The sequence below is a fragment of the Apodemus sylvaticus genome, chromosome 15 (genome assembly GCF_947179515.1).
Source record: "Apodemus sylvaticus chromosome 15, mApoSyl1.1, whole genome shotgun sequence".
Lineage (NCBI taxonomy): Eukaryota > Metazoa > Chordata > Mammalia > Rodentia > Muridae > Apodemus > Apodemus sylvaticus.
In genome coordinates this window covers 56,183,295-56,201,205 of record NC_067486.1, presented here as the reverse complement: position 1 = coordinate 56,201,205, position 17,911 = coordinate 56,183,295, and the positions used below count along the sequence as shown (strand labels likewise).

The 17,911-nt window shown below is 41.6% G+C and overlaps 1 protein-coding gene across 1 annotated transcript in view; it reads right to left on the bottom strand.

The window, feature by feature from the left end:
* Positions 1-256: 256 nt before the first annotated feature.
* The window catches only part of Gramd1c (GRAM domain containing 1C), a 37,651-nt gene continuing 19,996 nt past the window's right edge, over positions 257-17,911 (bottom strand). The window contains exons 6-13 of the mRNA XM_052158113.1: positions 12,050-12,168; positions 10,372-10,514; positions 9,616-9,719; positions 7,631-7,807; positions 6,171-6,228; positions 3,226-3,336; positions 2,878-2,983; positions 257-1,983 (exon numbers count right to left, since the gene is read on the bottom strand). Coding sequence (XP_052014073.1) covers positions 1,903-1,983; positions 2,878-2,983; positions 3,226-3,336; positions 6,171-6,228; positions 7,631-7,807; positions 9,616-9,719; positions 10,372-10,514; positions 12,050-12,168 — 899 coding nt within the window. The 3' untranslated portion in view covers positions 257-1,902. The remainder of the gene's footprint in view (positions 1,984-2,877; positions 2,984-3,225; positions 3,337-6,170; positions 6,229-7,630; positions 7,808-9,615; positions 9,720-10,371; positions 10,515-12,049; positions 12,169-17,911) is intronic.

Here is a 17,911-nt window from a genome sequence, read left to right as displayed (position 1 = left end):
GATCCCGAGCCCGGCTAATCCAACTTGTTCACGCTCGCGAGTCCTGGAGCTTGGGGCTGCGTTCCTGCCAGGCCTCTGTGGTACTTTTGATTCAGTAGTCTGCGCATTTGCAATGAAATTGCCCGAGAGAGTCCTCTCTGGTATTTTATCGCAGCACAAATCCGTAAGAACTGTGGGCCTATGTGCAGCTTTTCCCTACCCCAGCCTTTCTAGATTTGGTTTGGTTTTTCAGCAGAAACAGAAGAAAAGCGACAACTTAGACATTTTGGGTTTTATTGAAGTCAAACTATACATAACAGATTAAGATCTCATTAATTCTATGTACATATTTAGTATTTTATCTACAAAGTGACATTGGTAATCTTTGAGGTATATGGTGAAGTGCTTTAAGAGAAACCACAAAAACATTCACTTGGACAGTTACCATTTTTCTAAATTTAACAATTTGAAGTTTCTAATCCAGTCACTCAAACTCACAGCCAGAGACTTCCTATGTTCTTACCAAAAACAAACAAACAAAACAAAACAGGAGGTATTACTCTGAAGCCCACTTCCCCAGGGAAATTAGGATTCATGAAGAGAAACCCTTCCCTTTAGCCAGTATTTGTATTCCCTACAGGGTTCTCAAAAATGTTGTTAGCAATGATATTTGGCTTTGGTGACATTGAGGGAAAGGAAACATTGACGAAAGGCAATGGATTTTCAAAAACAATAAATTTATGTGCGTGTTCTAGAAAGACCTCTAGAGAACAAAACAATAAATATGCCCTGAACATGGGGGACGGTGCTAATTTCAAGTCAAGTCATAAAGTCTTTATTTTCACAAGCCACTGGTACTGACAAAGTCCTGGCAGCTTTCCTGAGAGCCCAAGCGTGTGCCTCTCAACCCCAGTCAGCTGCAAGTGCCCAGTCTTTATTGCGAGTGCAAGTTTGTGTCCAGCTTAGAATTTGTCAGCAAGACAAGCTACACACATATGTAAAGAATGACACTGTATGTAGCTGCTACTGAAAAGGGATGAATTATTTTCCATCCACGGGTCACTTCCATCATGGGCATTGCTAACATGAATCCAAGCATGATTCATGGACTCGGTTTGATTCATCATAAAATGCTCAGATTTTATAATAATCTTACGGCTTCTAAAATTGAAAATAGTTCATTGTGAGCATTAATAGCCTATATACTTCCTTCTCCTAAATTACTGTTTAGTCTTTTGGATATATGGAGGATAATTTTACCTTTGGTACATATACATACATACACACATGTATATATTACATGTGCATATGTGTGTATACGTACATATATGTTCCTTCATTCAGATACAACATGGCCAATGACTCTTTTGGACAAACAAAAGGTCTGACCACTGGCCTTGAAGCCAAGTCAGTGAAGACACTGTACAATTTAAAGATTCAAACCTGGAATGCAGACACTTGGAGAACGATCCTTTAAGGTGACAAATGATTGAGGAGTTTATTCTTACCTTTTTAGGCTCTCAGCCTCAGCTGTGAACACAGCCCCCTGGGCACACAGGGACTCTGTGCTAACCTAAATGTAAAGGATCGGGTAGCAAGCCTCACTGTGGAAGAGCAGCCCCCCTACCCAAGGTGCCTTCCCTCCCCTTTTGTGTCACAGAATTTTAATTCCAAAATATATTTCATGGTTTACTGGAGAAATTCACAGCTTAAAAATATCTATAGGAAGTGAAAAGATAGAGTCTTAAGGCTACTGGAGAGTAATCATTGGGTAAATGTTATTTAAATACAGCTTTCCTAGTAGAAAGCCAGGTAATAAAAATATCAGAGATGTCCTTATGACGGTGACAGTCTTCATCCTCCGGTTCCTTCCAGATGTTGCCTTCTAGGTCCAGATGTCTCTTTGATTTCCACGTTTCAGCACTAGGTCTCCACAGCCACCCCAGACTTGTTCTTATTTAGTAAATCAAAAGTTTTTTGAAGCATAATGAGTGAGCTCTTCAGCTGCAAACAAAATGATAAAAAATCAGATTTCGATTTTTGCCAATTACTTTACTCCAAAAGATATATGTGTATATGTGTGTGACAGATAGATAGATAGATAGATAGATAGATAGATAGATAGATATAAATGCTCAAATACAACAGATCATCAAACACCTGATTCTCCAGTATCTGCTATATGAATTCTAGAGAGTTCTTACCAGGAACTAGAGGGCCATAGTTTTCCATGCAGTGTACTTTCCAAGAAGTCCATCTGATTAGAGGCAAAGGCTTGTTTTCTTAGACGTTCCTCGAGGCTCAGGGGTGTTTCCACTCTTCCCTGAACACTTCAAGCCCCACAGCCGAGCCACATCTTCCTAATCCACTCAAGATCCTCTTCATGGTTCTAAAATATACCTGTACCTACTGACCCCAGACGATCTTCCCCCAGCACCCTGCCTCTGAACCACCAGAGCCCTACTGACCTCACACTTCTCTACTACTTAACTCTGCATTTTTACAAACAGACTTGAAAGCCTGTAGGGTAACTGACTTCTCTCATAAAATCGAAGCAACTCGAGACCAAGAAATATACCTTATTCCTTACTGTATTCGTTCATTTGTTCAGTCAACAAACCTGGATTATCTGTTTCAGGTTGGGCACTGTGCTAAGCACGGACTTGTCAGACCTGAGCCAGATGTTCCTGGCACTAATCACAGAGAGCAAAGGGGATCACAGATAGGACAGAGGTTTCTCTTCCCTATAAGGCATGGCCATCCACCGAGAGAGAAAAGCATGAACCAAAAGAGAATGATGAAGGGGGAGCAGAGTTACTAAGCAACCGTAGAGAAGGTGTGTCTAAAGGCGCAGCTGAGGACCTGCCCATTCACACCCTGAGGAGCAAACTGGTGTACCTGTTCCAGCATCACTATGGAATCTTGGAGGACTCCTTTTAAACGGTGAGCCTGATCCTTGTTCTTTTGAATATTTTCTGTTCTTGAGAACCTGTCAGAGACTAAACTAGAAGAAAAAAAAAATATTTTTAAATCATGAAAACAGCTGTTTATCTTTTATTTACAGAAACTGCTGTGCCCCATGAATTGAAAATAAAACACAAAATCAAACCTGCCACCACCACCCCTGGTGGGGAGGGGGAAGTAAGTGTGCATGGTAAGATGTAGCAGACCATAGTCTCTAAAGTTAAATTTTCTACAATAAGAAACAGGCGGTTGAGACGGGCAGGGCTGGGGTAGGGAACTTACTTCAAAGATTTCTCTCCTTGGAGGTGAAGCTGGTAGAAGGACTGGGTGGCCTGTTCTATCTTTGACAACTTCAGAAACAGCGTCACATTCAGCAGAACCAGCAGCAGTAAACTGTGCAGAGTAAATGACAGTTGATTAACCTACACTGACCTGCACGGCAGGCCCGGCCACAGAGGTAGCCCGGCAGCGCATGGTGGAGTCGAGGGGATCCATTGTGATTGGAGACCACAGGGCAGCCTGGACTACAAAGCCAGGCCCCACCTCCAAGACTCCCTTCCACCACTAAAAATTAGAGAATAGAATAATATATATGCAAAAGCTTTCATGAAAGCTTTCATATTTTTTATACGAAGTAAGTACTTTCAAGTATTGTATAGATGCCCAAGAGAATAATGGGAAATGTCTAGTGTGATGAGAAAACTCCTTGAATGACCTCAACCCACAGATGACCTCTGACCCCTCTCCGTTCTTCTCTGCTCCATCCCAGCCAGTCCTGTGCAGCCCCTGGTTTAGAAACCTACCAGGTAAGCTTTCAGGGTCTATTTTTGGGTTACACTGGCTTAAGCAATTACACACCCATAATACTGCATTTTAAAAATGAAGATCAATATGCAGCTGATTTTAGGAACATCACAATGTTATCTTTTATTCCCAGTGGAAGCAAAAAAAAAAAAAAAGTGCATAGATAGATAGATACTCTCTCTGAACAAAGAAAGTACCAGATAAATCCCAAGGATATATTAATAAGGGTGAATATTAAATTTTTACATTCAAAGTTAATGTTTTATTTTTAATATTGGCCTTTCATATGAATACAGACCTCATTATACATGTATACAAACTGATATAAGTAGTGTGACATCTTTATTTATTTTATTCTGTTAAAAGATTTACCTGCCTCAGATTAGACTTTGTGGGTCTGAGGGCGTGGCTCAGTGGTAGAATGATTACTTAGTATGCACAGGCCCTGGGTCGGGCTCCAGGCTGCACAGAAAATGAAAAAGTATGTACATGGAATGTGAAAAAACTAAAGGTAACAAGGAAATCAAACCTGTGAAATTATTGTGACACTGAAGTGATAAATATGTACATATATATATATATATATATATATATATATATATATATACTTTCCTACAAAGTAATATGATAATGTTTGTCACTCAAAAAATGTCATAGCAAACTGATTTAATTAGAATATGAAAACCTTCTCTAAAACCCAAAGAGAGGGGGGACTGGAGAGATGGCTTAGCTGGTAAGAGCACCAACTGCTCTTCCAATGATCCTGAGTTCAAATCCCAGCACCCACATGGTGGCTCACAACCATCCGTAAACACATCTGGTGCCCTCTTCTGGTGTCTCAAGACAGCTACAGTGTACTTACACATAATAAATTAATAAATCTTAAAAAACAAACAAACAGAGATCTGAAGACTGTGCTGTATACAGGTTGTCCCAACATAAAGGAGGCTGAGGCAGGAGGATCATGAGATAGTTCAAGGCTAAGACTTCATAGCAAGCCCCATCTTAAAAATTAAAAAACAACAGCAAACACTGAAAAGGGTAACAAGAACTTTCTGCATGTTCTGAAATCTTAGTGAGGAAAAAGCACTAAGAGCTTCACTCCAGACATCACCCAGTCTACTACAGAGTCAGAAACAATTCATACACAGTCAAGGGACCCCTCAAGGTTCACATGCAGTCATGAAGAATTAGAACTCTTAGGTGTCACTTGCTAGGTAGGTTCCCATAATATACTACAAGCCCCCAGACTAATTGCCTAATATTTTCCACGGTGTGGCTGCTAAATCAGGATAACCTAGTGTGTGCTTTCAGTTCCATCACTAGCTGCTCTAGTTTGAAACCCTGCAACCACGTGGCAGCTCACAACTGTCCATAACTCAAGTCCCGGGGCATCCAATGCCCTCTTTGGGCCTTTGTAGTCACCAGGCATGCTTGTGGTACACAGAGATACATGCAGCAAAATGCCTCTACACATAAAAATTAATTTAAAAGTTTTTAAATGTTTTAAAAATTTCCTGTTCACCATTCAAAGTCTTTTGGAAAGACCTTTGAAATCGGGGCTAAAAAATCTGCATTTTAGCAAACTCCTGAATGACTCTTATATAAACATGAGAGCCACCTGATCTATTTAAGCAAAGCAGAATACTTTTACTGGAATTTTACCAACAGGTGTTTTCTTTAAATTTACAGGACTTCCCATAAAAACCCATAGGGCTCATAGAAATAACTCAGATTGGCTTTTTTTTTTTTTTTAATGCTGAGCATGTATTTCATATTGCCTTAAATTTTACAATTCTGAAAAACCATACATCAAAAGTTATCAAACAGAACCTGTCAGGCTGGTTTTATAGTTCAGTGTGGCCAGGAGTGACCATTTCTACCCAATAAAACACAAATGTAGCGGCTGATGAGATGGAGATGGCTCAGTGGTTAAGGACACCTGCAGCTCTTCAGAGCCCTGGGATTTGGTGCCCAGCACCCACAGAACAGCTCACAACCCTTTGTATGTAACTCCACTTCCAAGGGAACTCTGCCCCCTTCTGCCCTCTCCTGCCCTCTCTAGGTACTGCACACAGACAGCAGGCAAAGCACTAACACATATAAAATAAAAGTAAGTCCCTTTAAAAAAAAAAAAAAAAAATACCCACAGTGCCTTACAGTTCTTTTGGGACCTACTTAAAGACAAATGAAGGGGACTGGAGAGATGGCTCAGCAGTTATGAGCACTGACTGCTCTTCCAGAGGTCCTGAGTTCAAATCCCAACAACCACATGGTGGCCCACGACCATCTGTAATGGGATCTCATGCCCTCTTCTGGTGTGTCTGAAGACAGCTATAGTGTACTTAAATATAATAATAAATAAATCTTTAAAAGAAAAAAAAAACGAAGATGTGAACAAAAGACATACAAGTAATACTTACAACACACTCATCACCACGATAAGGGCAGTGTCACAACTGTCCACGGTCTTTCTCTTTCCTGTAGGTGAGAGGGGAAAGCGAGGACTGTGAACACTGTTGAAAGTTAATAATCATCTAGAGTTAACTCAAAAAAATACCAATTATAAAGATAAAATGATTTAGGGTAAGATTGTGATACCCTGTTTAAAATGTAAAACAAACCTACAATAAGATAACCCAGGGAGACTGAACCATCCAACCAAGAGGTACACATGGTTCCAGCCAAAAATGTGGCAGAGAAATGCCTTGTCGGGCATCAGTGGGAGGAGAGGTCCTTGGTCCTGTGAAGGCTCAATAGATGGCCCAACAAAGGAAAATCGAAGCGGGGGAGGCGGGAGTGGGTTGGGTAGAGAGGCATATACTTGTAGGCAGGCGGTGAGAGGAGGGGTTGGGGGTTTTCAGGGAGGAGGGAAACCGGGAAAGGTTTTAGCATTTGAAATGTAAATGAAGATTATATTCAATAATATATATATTGGGGAAAAAAGATAACCCAGGGAAATTTGAGATATGCTACAAATTAACTTACAATGTAAAGAGTCAATTCAATATACAGTGAATGATATACAGCTAAATACTATCTCTGCTAAGAACAGTTGAGTTGAGCTAGTACAGTGTTTATCTCCTTAAAAAAAAATCATCAATCACTGGGGCCTAAATCTTTACACTTTGAAAAATAAAAAGCCATTGACCTTAATCAGTGGTCAGCTGTGGTTACGCAAAGCTAAAAATCTAGTGGAGGATTGATACTGTAAGGGGAAAGGAGAGGTTGACAGCTCTAGACCTCTGAGGGGGAGGGGACAACAGTAAGGCAAGGACTCTACAAAACTGACAGTCAAGCTCCGTCTCTGCAGTTTGCCTAAGCTAGCCCCCAACAGTACACTCAGAGTTAAACATCAGATTGTCTATAGATGTTAAGCAGGAAATAAACAGAAGCTTGGGGCTAGTGACTCATATTGGTGACAGAACCCAGATGGACAGCACAGACTGGCTGAAGAAACTTGGTATAGGGCCATCAGACATAATAATTTATTTAAATATCCAATCGTTTCTCTTTTTGTGAGGTAGCATCTCACTATGTAATCCTGGCTGCCGTGGAACTCACTAGATAGACCAGGTTGGCCTCAAACTCACCAAGATCTATCTGCTTCTATCTCTGACTAAAGGCATGTATCAGAATAGCCAACCTAAAAAATTTAAATGCTATGCAGGCCAAATAAAATACTCTACTTGCTATGTGCCTGCCATATCCCAACTGTTCCTTTGGGCTTCTATAGGAGCTGCTGTTAAGAAATTCAGAGTATTAATAAATACAATCAAAAAGAAGAGAAAGGCAGGCTCTCTTGAATGATATTCCTCACAGACAAGAGGCACCTCATGCATCCTTAGGCTAAGACTCTTGTCTGTTCAACAGCCACAGCTACCTGTAATATCGACTTTGGTCTCGAAGCCCAGATCTGTAGAAGAGTGTGGAGAGCACAGCTTTGGAACCGGCTCTGCCGTCCGATTCAAGGTCCGCCTTCTCCGGCGTAGGCTGCTAGGTTTTCCAGCATCTTCAATGGATTGACTCAACAGAGACTCTTCCATTAACAAGTCGGATTCTAAGAATAATTTTTAAAAATAAAAAGATAAGAAGGAAGTTTCCTCAACTCTAAGCCCAAGTAGAGTGTGTGTGTGTGTGCATGTGTGTGTGCATAGATGTGCCTGTTTGAACCTTGATAATCCTCTCTAATCAGACCTCAGGTTTTACATACTAGATCCAAACTTTATTCTTAATTAAAAGCTTTAGAGACTCTAATGACCCTACAGTGAGGCTTCATTATTCTAGGAAGAATGTGTATCAATAAATGATGGGGTCATCTGTGGAAACTTGCTACATGCTCTATTAAATATTAACGTAATGGCTTCAGTTATGGAAACAAGGGTTCCACACACATCCACGAGATTATTAGAAAGGCTTCCAAGGCAGGGTCTGTCGGTGCTTCTCAACCCTACAGGAGAGAGTAACGCGTAGAACTTCTAACATTTGGAAAGGAGTGTCTGGTAAAGGGAATCTTGAAACAACCCAAATATCTCATTTTTTGGCCATTTATTTTAGTCCTGCCCTCTGCTCAGCCTTCTTCCTCGGAAGCTCGTTAGCCAGTGGCCAAGCTAATGCTTAAGCTTCCTTCTCTCTGTTGCTGATGAGAAGTTTAATAATGAAACACACAGAGGAAAAGAGCCAGAGGACGAAAAACAGGCAAACGCACAGCCTTAAGTCGCTGGAGATGACTGACCCTCGGGCATTGCCTTCACTAAAATTAATTACGTTCACATATGTACTGTCCCCTTCTGTATATATTAAGACATATCCCAGCACAACAGCTGCATTGCTTCTTCTGGTCAGCTACCAGTGCCCACCTCCAGTAAATCCACACAAACATGGCACCCTCGCCAGGTTAGCACACATAAGCCCAGGAAAGCGGCTGCGAGGAAGACAGGTGTAGACCTGGGCCCTGCAGATGTGAGACAGGACAGAGGATCTAGAACCTAAGTTTTGGAAGCTCTCACTGTAGTCAGCCTCCTGGCCCCTCCCAGAGGCAGGGTGTGTGATCTTGGACAAGTCACTTAACTGTGCTCTTGATTTCCTCAGCAGTAAAGTGGAAAAAAGCAATCATACTTATTGTTGGGGTTCTGTCTAAGCTCCACCCCACACCTATCCGGCAATAGCGAGGTATGCCCTGCCCCAGAGATCTGGCCCACTCTAAGCGGGGCTACTTGCTCCTCCTCTCTCTCTTTGCTCTCTGCTCTCCCACACTCTCTCACCTCTCTGCCCCTAGGGCTCTTCCCCCCTCCACGTGGTCATGGCCGGCCTCCACTCTCTCTATTCTCTCTCTCTCTCTCTCTCTCTCTCTCTCTCTCTCTCTCTCTCTCTCTCTCTCTCTCTCTACCTCTCTCTACCACTAACTCCCAATAAACTCTATTCTATACCATGTCTGTGTGTGTGTGGTCCCTCAGGGGCGGAGGTGCCCAGGCAACGGCCCGCCTGGACACCTTCCCCCACGCCGCCTAGCCACACTCACCTAACCCCCTATACTCCTCCCTTTTAAGCCCTTTCATCCTGCTGCCGAAAGTCCTTCACGTATACTTTACAGGGTTTCTGTGAGTATTGAAATGTTGACGCTGTGGTGTAAGTAAATGTCTGTTGTGTGGCAGGCATATGATAAACATTACGTAAGTGTCGTTAGAGCAACGGTAACTGAAAATGTAAAATCTTGCCATTGGCAGAGCAAGTAAGGCGGCCGAAGCTAGGTCAGCGTGAACTTTTCCAGCATGGACACCTGGCCCCTCTATGCATCCCAATGAAGAACAGCCCGTTTGCTAATAAACGAGACCTTGGTAAATACAGATGCGTGAAAGTTTTACAGACCAAGCTTTTTGAAATAGTTCTCCAGTGAACTCCAGGAATTCTTCTCAATTAAAGACTTGATAAGGCCCCATGGTTGCTTCCTGTATTTCAAGTCTGTGGAGACTCTAATAGGATCAGAAGAAAATAATATTTCTTTAGAGACAGACTTTAGCCAGCAGAGGAGATCAGAGGAGTTTGGGGAACTGTGGTCACAGACTACTTTAGCTATTTCACTACATTCTGTGAAAAGCCAAAAGGATTGAATGCTTTTACTATTATCAAATAAAATTTGTTCTTCTTTTAAAAACACTGTGAGCTGCTAAGAACCTCATCAGATTGGAATACTCTTCCCTCGCCTAAATAGCAGTGAAGGCTTCAGGAAATGCTAAGGAATTAAATAAATTTCTAAATGCCTCGGGGATCTCTAGTGATCACACACTAGTAGAAAGCAATTCTATTAATTAGGGCCAAGCAAAGCCTGCGATGGCCGGCACAAGGTACCAGCCTTCATTCCCACCGCAGCAGAGGACCCTACGGCCAGCCATTGTCCCCTAAATTCCTGACCCCTGAGACCTTTACACTGAAGCCCCAGGATTCCAAAACCTTTACCAGTTTTCAGTCTTGAGTTTGGATTCCCTCCTCTCTCCCGACCACTGCTGGACATGGGATTTAAGCAAGAGTTTAAGCTTTGGGGTGCGTGCGAAGACTTCAGGCCTGGCGTTCCTCAGCACACCCGGGGCTACTCTCTCTCCCACACGTGTACTTGCGGGGACTCACCTCAGCCTGCATCTCTGTTTTGCAGATCGCACAATGCAGTATCTATTCAACGTGTAGAAGTAGTCGTGATAGGGGACATCGTGTGTCAACACCTCTGAATCGACTAGATAAAACTGAGCTTCCCGGCTCTCTTTATACAGTGTCTGCCGAAGGAAGGTGGGAATGCTTACATGCATATCTTCAATGTGTCTATGTTCCCTGGCAATTTAGAACATATGTACTGAAGTCCCTTCTCACAGATACAAAACACATCAAAAAATCTCATGACAAGTTAGGACATAGTGAGAAATAAATCACATAATCTTTCTGTGTTTCTTGGCTATAATGAGTTTTAATTTAAAAAAAAATAAGTTGACAATTCAAAATCAGTTGAATAATACAAGGACCCTAACTCCCACATTCAACAAAGTTTAACAAAGTCAAACATTTAAAAAAAAAAAATAAAAGCCATAAAATGGAGCAACCAGACTAAACATCACTAAGCAGAACTTAGGGGATCTGTCTGCTAGACCTTCCTCAGTTAACCACACTTCTAGCCATCACCGAAGGAGAAAGGACCCCAGCTTATAGAAAATTCTCCTATTCAAAAATACTTATCGCTTCTTGTACAAGGGAATCACATTTCCTTAACACTGCTGGGGAAACTGTAACCACACAGCTCTTCAGTGTCCGTGGCAGTGCTCTTCAGGTACACTAGACTCCTGCCCAGACTGGCCAAACACACTCCGCTCTGAGCCAGTGCCACTCTAGTCATGGAGAGGAGTACTTGCTTGTGTTTATGTTTTAAAAGCCATTTTCCCCATCTGCCACAGCGGCCATCTGGTTCTTTGGGTTTCTCACCTGACATGATCTTGTAAGTTAGATTTTTAGAAATATTTCAAATCTTCTATTATGCAAAACTGTAGACATGTACAGTGAAACCTCCTGAGCTCATTACCTACCCTCTGCCGTGTTAACTATTATCCTGTCTTCTTCCATGTGAGCCCCTCCTCTGCCCTCTACCCACCCCTCTCCCCAGCTCCAGACTAGCTTTCAAAGACATCTGAGGCGGCAATATAATTTTGGGCACTGCTTTGGTTTACATTTTATAGATTCGTTTGTATGTAGCTTTTAATGCCAGCACTCAGGAGGCAGAGGTAGGCTGTGAGTTCGAGGCCAGCCTGGTCTACAGAGTGAGTTCCAGTACAGCCAGGGCTATACAGAGAAACCCTGTCTTGAAAAAACGAAATCCAGAAAACCAAAGAGAGAGCGAGAGAGAGAGAGAGAGAGAGAGAGAGAGAGAGAGAGAGAGAGAGAGAGAGAGAGAGAGAAGAGGAGAGAAGAGAAGAGAAGAGAAGAGAAGAGAAGAAAAACAGGGTTTCGACAATACAAAATAATAAAAAATAAATAAATAGCCTGTCTTTAAAATATAACTGCAGGCTGGAGAACACAGCCCAGTGGCGGAGTGCTTGGCTAACGTGCCTGAGATTCTATGGCTGAATCTGTGCAATCACCATTATTAAAAATAAAACTGCAATATCATTATGGCACATGACATGAAAAATCCTCAGCTCTGACAAACAGTCTCCGACAGGTGGTCTATTGACTAGGCGTGGGTGGGTGGGACCCTCTGGCTGGGGACAGGCATCCTCCCTCGGGCTACGGGCAGCACGCCTCTGGGGCCCGGACAGTCACATACCTGCTTTTCCGTGGCAGCAGTACATTTCCCGGTAAGCGGGTTGCTGAGGACAATGGTGTAGGTCATGGTTCTCAGCTGATTGCCCCCAGATTCAACCGTCCAGGGGGTAGACACCACATCTAACCAGAGGAAACAAAGACTTTAAGTTGACTCAGAGGTGTAGTTTGAGAATTATGTCTTTACAAGCAGTCCGAAGCCCACTAATGAAAAAGGAAGATTACACATGAGTCCTTATTACTTATAAGTGATACACATCAGGGGTTTCTGAACCGTCCTCTCTTATAAACCCCTTGCACCAGAGAAATTCTTATGTGACTCTGGGCAACAGGTATATAAAATATATACAAATCAGACACTTATTGATAATGAACCACAAAGGTGTTATTGTAACGTAATTCTTTAGTTTACCTATAATTTTGTCATTTAAAATAGAGACAAGCAAATGTGCACGCAATTGGATCCGTCCCTTCACTTCTACACAAGGGATGTACGTTGTAGCTCAGGACCTGATAGGCGGGACACCAGAGTGCCTTCCATGTTTTCCGGGGTCTCGTGGGTTGATTTTATAACAGCTGCCGCTGAGAACGCCATTCGCATGTGTGGTGGTCCAGAATGAATGAAATATGTTGACAGGCATTCCAGATATTGCTAAGATTTTTTTCCTAATTCTATACCCAAATTCATTACATAATTTTTTAAGATGAAAGTCATGTCAGCATCTCAAACAGCCTTTTTATTTTTTTAACATGGAACATTTAACACAATAGAATCCAAAGATATACTAACTTGATGCTGAAATTGTAAGTATAATGGCAGGAAAATAATGAAGGTCTTTATTATCTATAATTAAATCATTATGCTTCCTTGATGGCAGAAAGCGGTTTGTATGAGCCAGGGTTCTGCAGATAGGGTATACTGGCAGCATGTGCCATGACATCACACACGGTTGCATACATTGTATGCTCAGAACCCAGGCCTCAGCAAAGTCATTCTTAACAACAGAGATGCCAGACGCACCTCAGATCCATTATACCATGGATCTAAGTTTTAGTCGTTTGCATTCAGAAGCCTGTTACTATAGACGAATTTTGGGGACCCGCCTTCCACATTCATTTACAGGACTTCACACGTGCAGTCAGCCACACCCAGTGTAAACTGTAATGGGGACTGGGCTCAGTAGTCAAGAGCATTTGTTCTTGAAGAGGTCCTGGGTTTGATTCCCAACACCCACATGATGTCTCACAAGCATCTATAACTCCAGTTCCAGAAAAACCTGACGCCCCCTTTTGACCTCTGTGAGCGCAGGCATATGCATGCGCTCAACACACATAAATCTAAAGAAATAAAAACTAATTTCTCTTTTTAAAAAGCTGTAACATACATCTCTTACCTACTTATTTCTAAGTTGTTAATGTGTTTTTAGAACACAAAATTAAAGGTTGGTTTGTCTATAGACTTCTTAAAATCCAAAACCTATGGATACAACGGAAACGAGACCATTCATGTAATATCGGAGACGGCGAGGCTGAGGTGTGAAGACGGGGAGTGTGTAGCTAGCCTGAGCCATAGAAAAAGGCTGTGTCTCGGGGAAAAAAATACAAACACAGCAACTCGGATCACTAAAGAGAAAATGTTAAAAGACGTTTGTCATTATTTAACAATGAGACTTTAGCAGCCGTGCTTGTGGGGAAACCATGTCATAGATGTTATTGGGGGACAGAAGTTTAGATCTCAGTTGCAATTCTCTTGTTATTATGACTAAAATACACTTCACACAGACATAGCTTTAAACTCAGCAGCATTTGTGAAAATCATTACACGTGAAAGCATCGTGAACTCTGTCCAAAGATCTGACTACGCAGCAAGCAGACACACACGGGTGATTGTTCCTGGGTTGAACTGCTCCATCAGCGTCCCCACCGCAGGAGCCTGGCTTTTATCCCTCTCCTATCGGCAAAGGGCTAGCTTGAAGACAGACCCATTTTTTGTTGAGCTTCTTTTTAGACAAGTAGGCAGAGGGGTTTAGGGCAGGGTCAGAAAGCCTTTGAGTTATCTGTCAGAGCTTCCTAACTACATTTAAAAGGACAACATCGCACACCATAGAGTCTACCATTCAGAAGGTGCTATAAATATAACATGTTTAGGCATTGATACAAAAGGATATATCCACTTAATTTCAAAGTACTTTTCAAGTTATTTGGTCCTATGTCGGCCTATTCCAGGAAAACACAAGTAATCCACAGTTAATCAGAAACAGGATCAAAAGTTATCATTGAATCATGTTACTAAAAGTCCATACTATTAAAGCAGAAATCAAGTTCTGTCTCCCCATGCATGTTAAACTGGGATTTTAACCATCAAGGCCTACTGAGTTATCATTTCTGATAACATCCTCTGTTTAACATAATATTGTAAGAATCAGTCCTCAATACTGAAGAAAAGTTCTTTGTCAGATAAGACATCAAGAATGAATTCATATTCTCAGCAACAAAAGAAAATCTGGGGGAATCAGTATCCCTGACCTCAAGCAATACTACAGAGCAATAGTGTTAAAAACTGCATGGTATTGGTACAGTGACAGGCAGGAGGATCAATGGAACAGGATTGAAGATCCAGAAATGAACCCACACACCTATGGCCACTTGATCCTCGACAAAGAGGCTGAAAACATCCAATGGAAAAAAGATAGCCTTTTCAACAAATGGTGCTGGTTCAACTGGAGGTCAGCATGCAGAAGAATGCGAATTGATCCATCCTTGTCTCCTTGTACTAAGCTCAAATCCAAATGGATCAAGGACCTCCACATAAAGCCAGACACTCTGAAGCTAATAGAAAAGAAACTGGGGAAGACCCTTGAGGACATCGGTACAGGGAGAAAGTTTCTGAACAGAACACCAATAGCGTATGCTCTAAGAGCAAGAATTGACAAATGGGACCTCATAAGGTTACAGAGTTTCTGTAAGGCAAAGGACACCATCAAGAGGACAGATCGGCAACCAACAAATTGGGAAAAGATCTTCACCAATCCTACATCAGATAGAGGGCTAATATCCAATATATATAAAGAACTCAAGAAGTTAGACTCCAGAAAACCGAACAACCCTATTAAAAAATGGGGTACAGAGTTAAACAAAGAATTCTCACCTGAAGAACTTCGGATGGCGGAGAAGCATCTTAAAAAATGCTCAACTTCATTAGTCATTAGGGAAATGCAAATCAAAACAACCCTAAGATTTCATCTTACACCAGTCAGAATGGCTAAGATTAAAAATTCAGGAGACAGCAGGTGTTGGAGAGGGTGCGGAGAAAGAGGAACACTCCTCCACTGCTGGTGGGGTTGCAAATTGGTACAACCACTCTGGAAAGCAGTCTGGCGGTTCCTCCGAAAACTGGGCACCTCACTTCCAGAAGATCCTGCTATACCACTCCTGGGCATATACCCAGAGGATTCCCCACCATGTAATAAGGATACATGCTCTACTATGTTCATAGCAGCCCTATTTATAATTGCCAGATGCTGGAAAGAACCCAGGTATCCCTCAACAGAAGAGTGGATACAAAAAATGTGGTATATCTACACAATGGAGTACTATTCAGCCATTAGAAACAATGAATTCATGAAATTCTTAGGCAAATGGATGGAGCTAGAGAACATCATACTAAGTGAGGTAACCCAGACTCAAAAGGTGAATCATGGTATGCACTCACTAATAAGTGGTTATTAACCTAGAAAACTGGAATACCCAAAACATAATCCACACATCAAATGAGATACAAGAAGAAAGCAGGAGTGGTCCCTGGTTCTGGAAAGACTCAGTGAAACAGTATTTGGCAAAACCAGAACGGGGAACTGGGAAGGGGTGGGAGGGAGGACAGGGGAAGAGAAGGGGGCTTACGGGACTTTCGGGGAGTGGGGGGGGCTAGAAAAGGGGAAATCATTTGAAATGTAAATAAATTATATCGAATAAAAAAAAAAGAAAAAAAAAAAAAAAAAGAAAATAACAGACAAAAAAAGATATCTTGCCTTTTTTATGGTGCTAATGTTAAAAATAATAAAAAGACAGGAATTTCAGAATACTTTAAGAATTCTGTTTTAGTAAACAATTTAAATTGGTGAAACTTCACATCAATTAGATGATTGTTATATATAATCCAAAGGATGGGTGTTGATTCTGTGAAAAACCAGAGTCTCTATACATTGCTGATAGGCTTTTAAAATGGTGCAGTCATAGAATACAGAACAGGGTAAGCCTCAAAAGAAAATAAACAAAGTTACCCTATGATGAAACAATTCACTTCTCGTGTGTATTAGACAACTAATACACACTGAAAGGAAATCAAAGTGGGGACTTAAGCAGATATTCACATATTAAAGGTCTAGGTAGCATTTTTTTTCCACAGTAACAAAAAGCTATAAACAGGCGGTGGTGGCACACACCTTTAATCCCAGCACTTGGGAGGCAGAGGCAGGTGGATTTCTGAGTTCAAGGCCAGCCTGGTTTACAGAGTGAGTTCCAGGATAGCCAGGGCTCTACAGAGAAACTCTGTATATATATATAAAAGCAGGCCATGTGTCATTAGTGGATGAATGAATACACAGAACATGATGTTATATATGCATACATGGAATATAATTCAGCCTTTAAAAGACTTGGAATCCTGCTCATGGATGTCCTCTCATGGATGGATGGATTTGAAGACATTATGTTAAGTGGAAAACTTCTCAGTAAAAAACAAAGGTTACATACAATTCACTTATATCAAGTAGCCTGCGTTGTTAAATTCACAGTATAAAAGATGGAATGATGGTCCCTTGGGGACTCGTGGGAGGGTCAGATGGAGAATTATCATTTATAGGTTCAGCATTTCTGTTTGAACTGATGAAAAAGATCTGGAGATGCGTGCGGTGCTAGCCACACAACAATGAGTGTGTATAACATCTCTGATCCATTTGCTTCCTTTGCAGCAGGGACATTTTAGTACCATTGTAAAGTCTGAGGAGGAGAAGCCTGAGGAAAGTAAATGTGGATGTTATCATACTAGTCATGAAGTTTCTCTGAAGGTTTACATTTATCTAAATGAAAAAAAATTCTAAACTGAGTTTTTAATTAGAAGTAATGGCATGCAACTGTAAATAGAAATTAAAGAGTCTGCCAACTTAAATTAAAAGTTCCTTATTAAAATAAATTAGATCTATGGGGCTGGTGAGATGGCTCAGGAGATGGCTTGGTTATTTTTGTCGCTATGATAAAATACCATGACCCAAAGCCCCCAGAAACATGCCTCTGACAGCAAGACTACGCCTCCTAAAAGTTTCACAGGCTCTGCAAACAAGACATCAGTTGGAGGCCTAGTGTTTACGTGCCAGTGGGGGACATTTCTCACTCAGACCTTTATAGCAGGTAAAGGTGCTCAACACCAACCCTGCCAGTCCAAGTTTGATTCTCTGACCACACATGGTGGAAGTTGTCTTACATGTTGTCCTCTGACCTCCACACGTGTGTGTCATGCACACACACACATAAATACACACACACACACACACACACACACACACAGTGGGAAAAAAAAGAGAAGACAACGTTGAGTACTGGGTAGCAGGTTTTAAGAATAACAGTATGGTTTTCAGTCAGGGACAAATGATCTTTTAGAGAAAAGTCTCTTGACACATTCTAGGTCTACCCTTTAATGTGCCCATAACTGTTCAGGCTTTGAATAAGCTGGAAGCCTTTGCTTCCTAAAGCTATTTATGACACCAGAGAGTAGATATAACAACCATGCTGAAGCCAGGCAGATACTAGATAACAGGTGCAGCTCTGCTGCAAAAAGCAAACTTCACTTCCTACGAATTTGTAATAACCT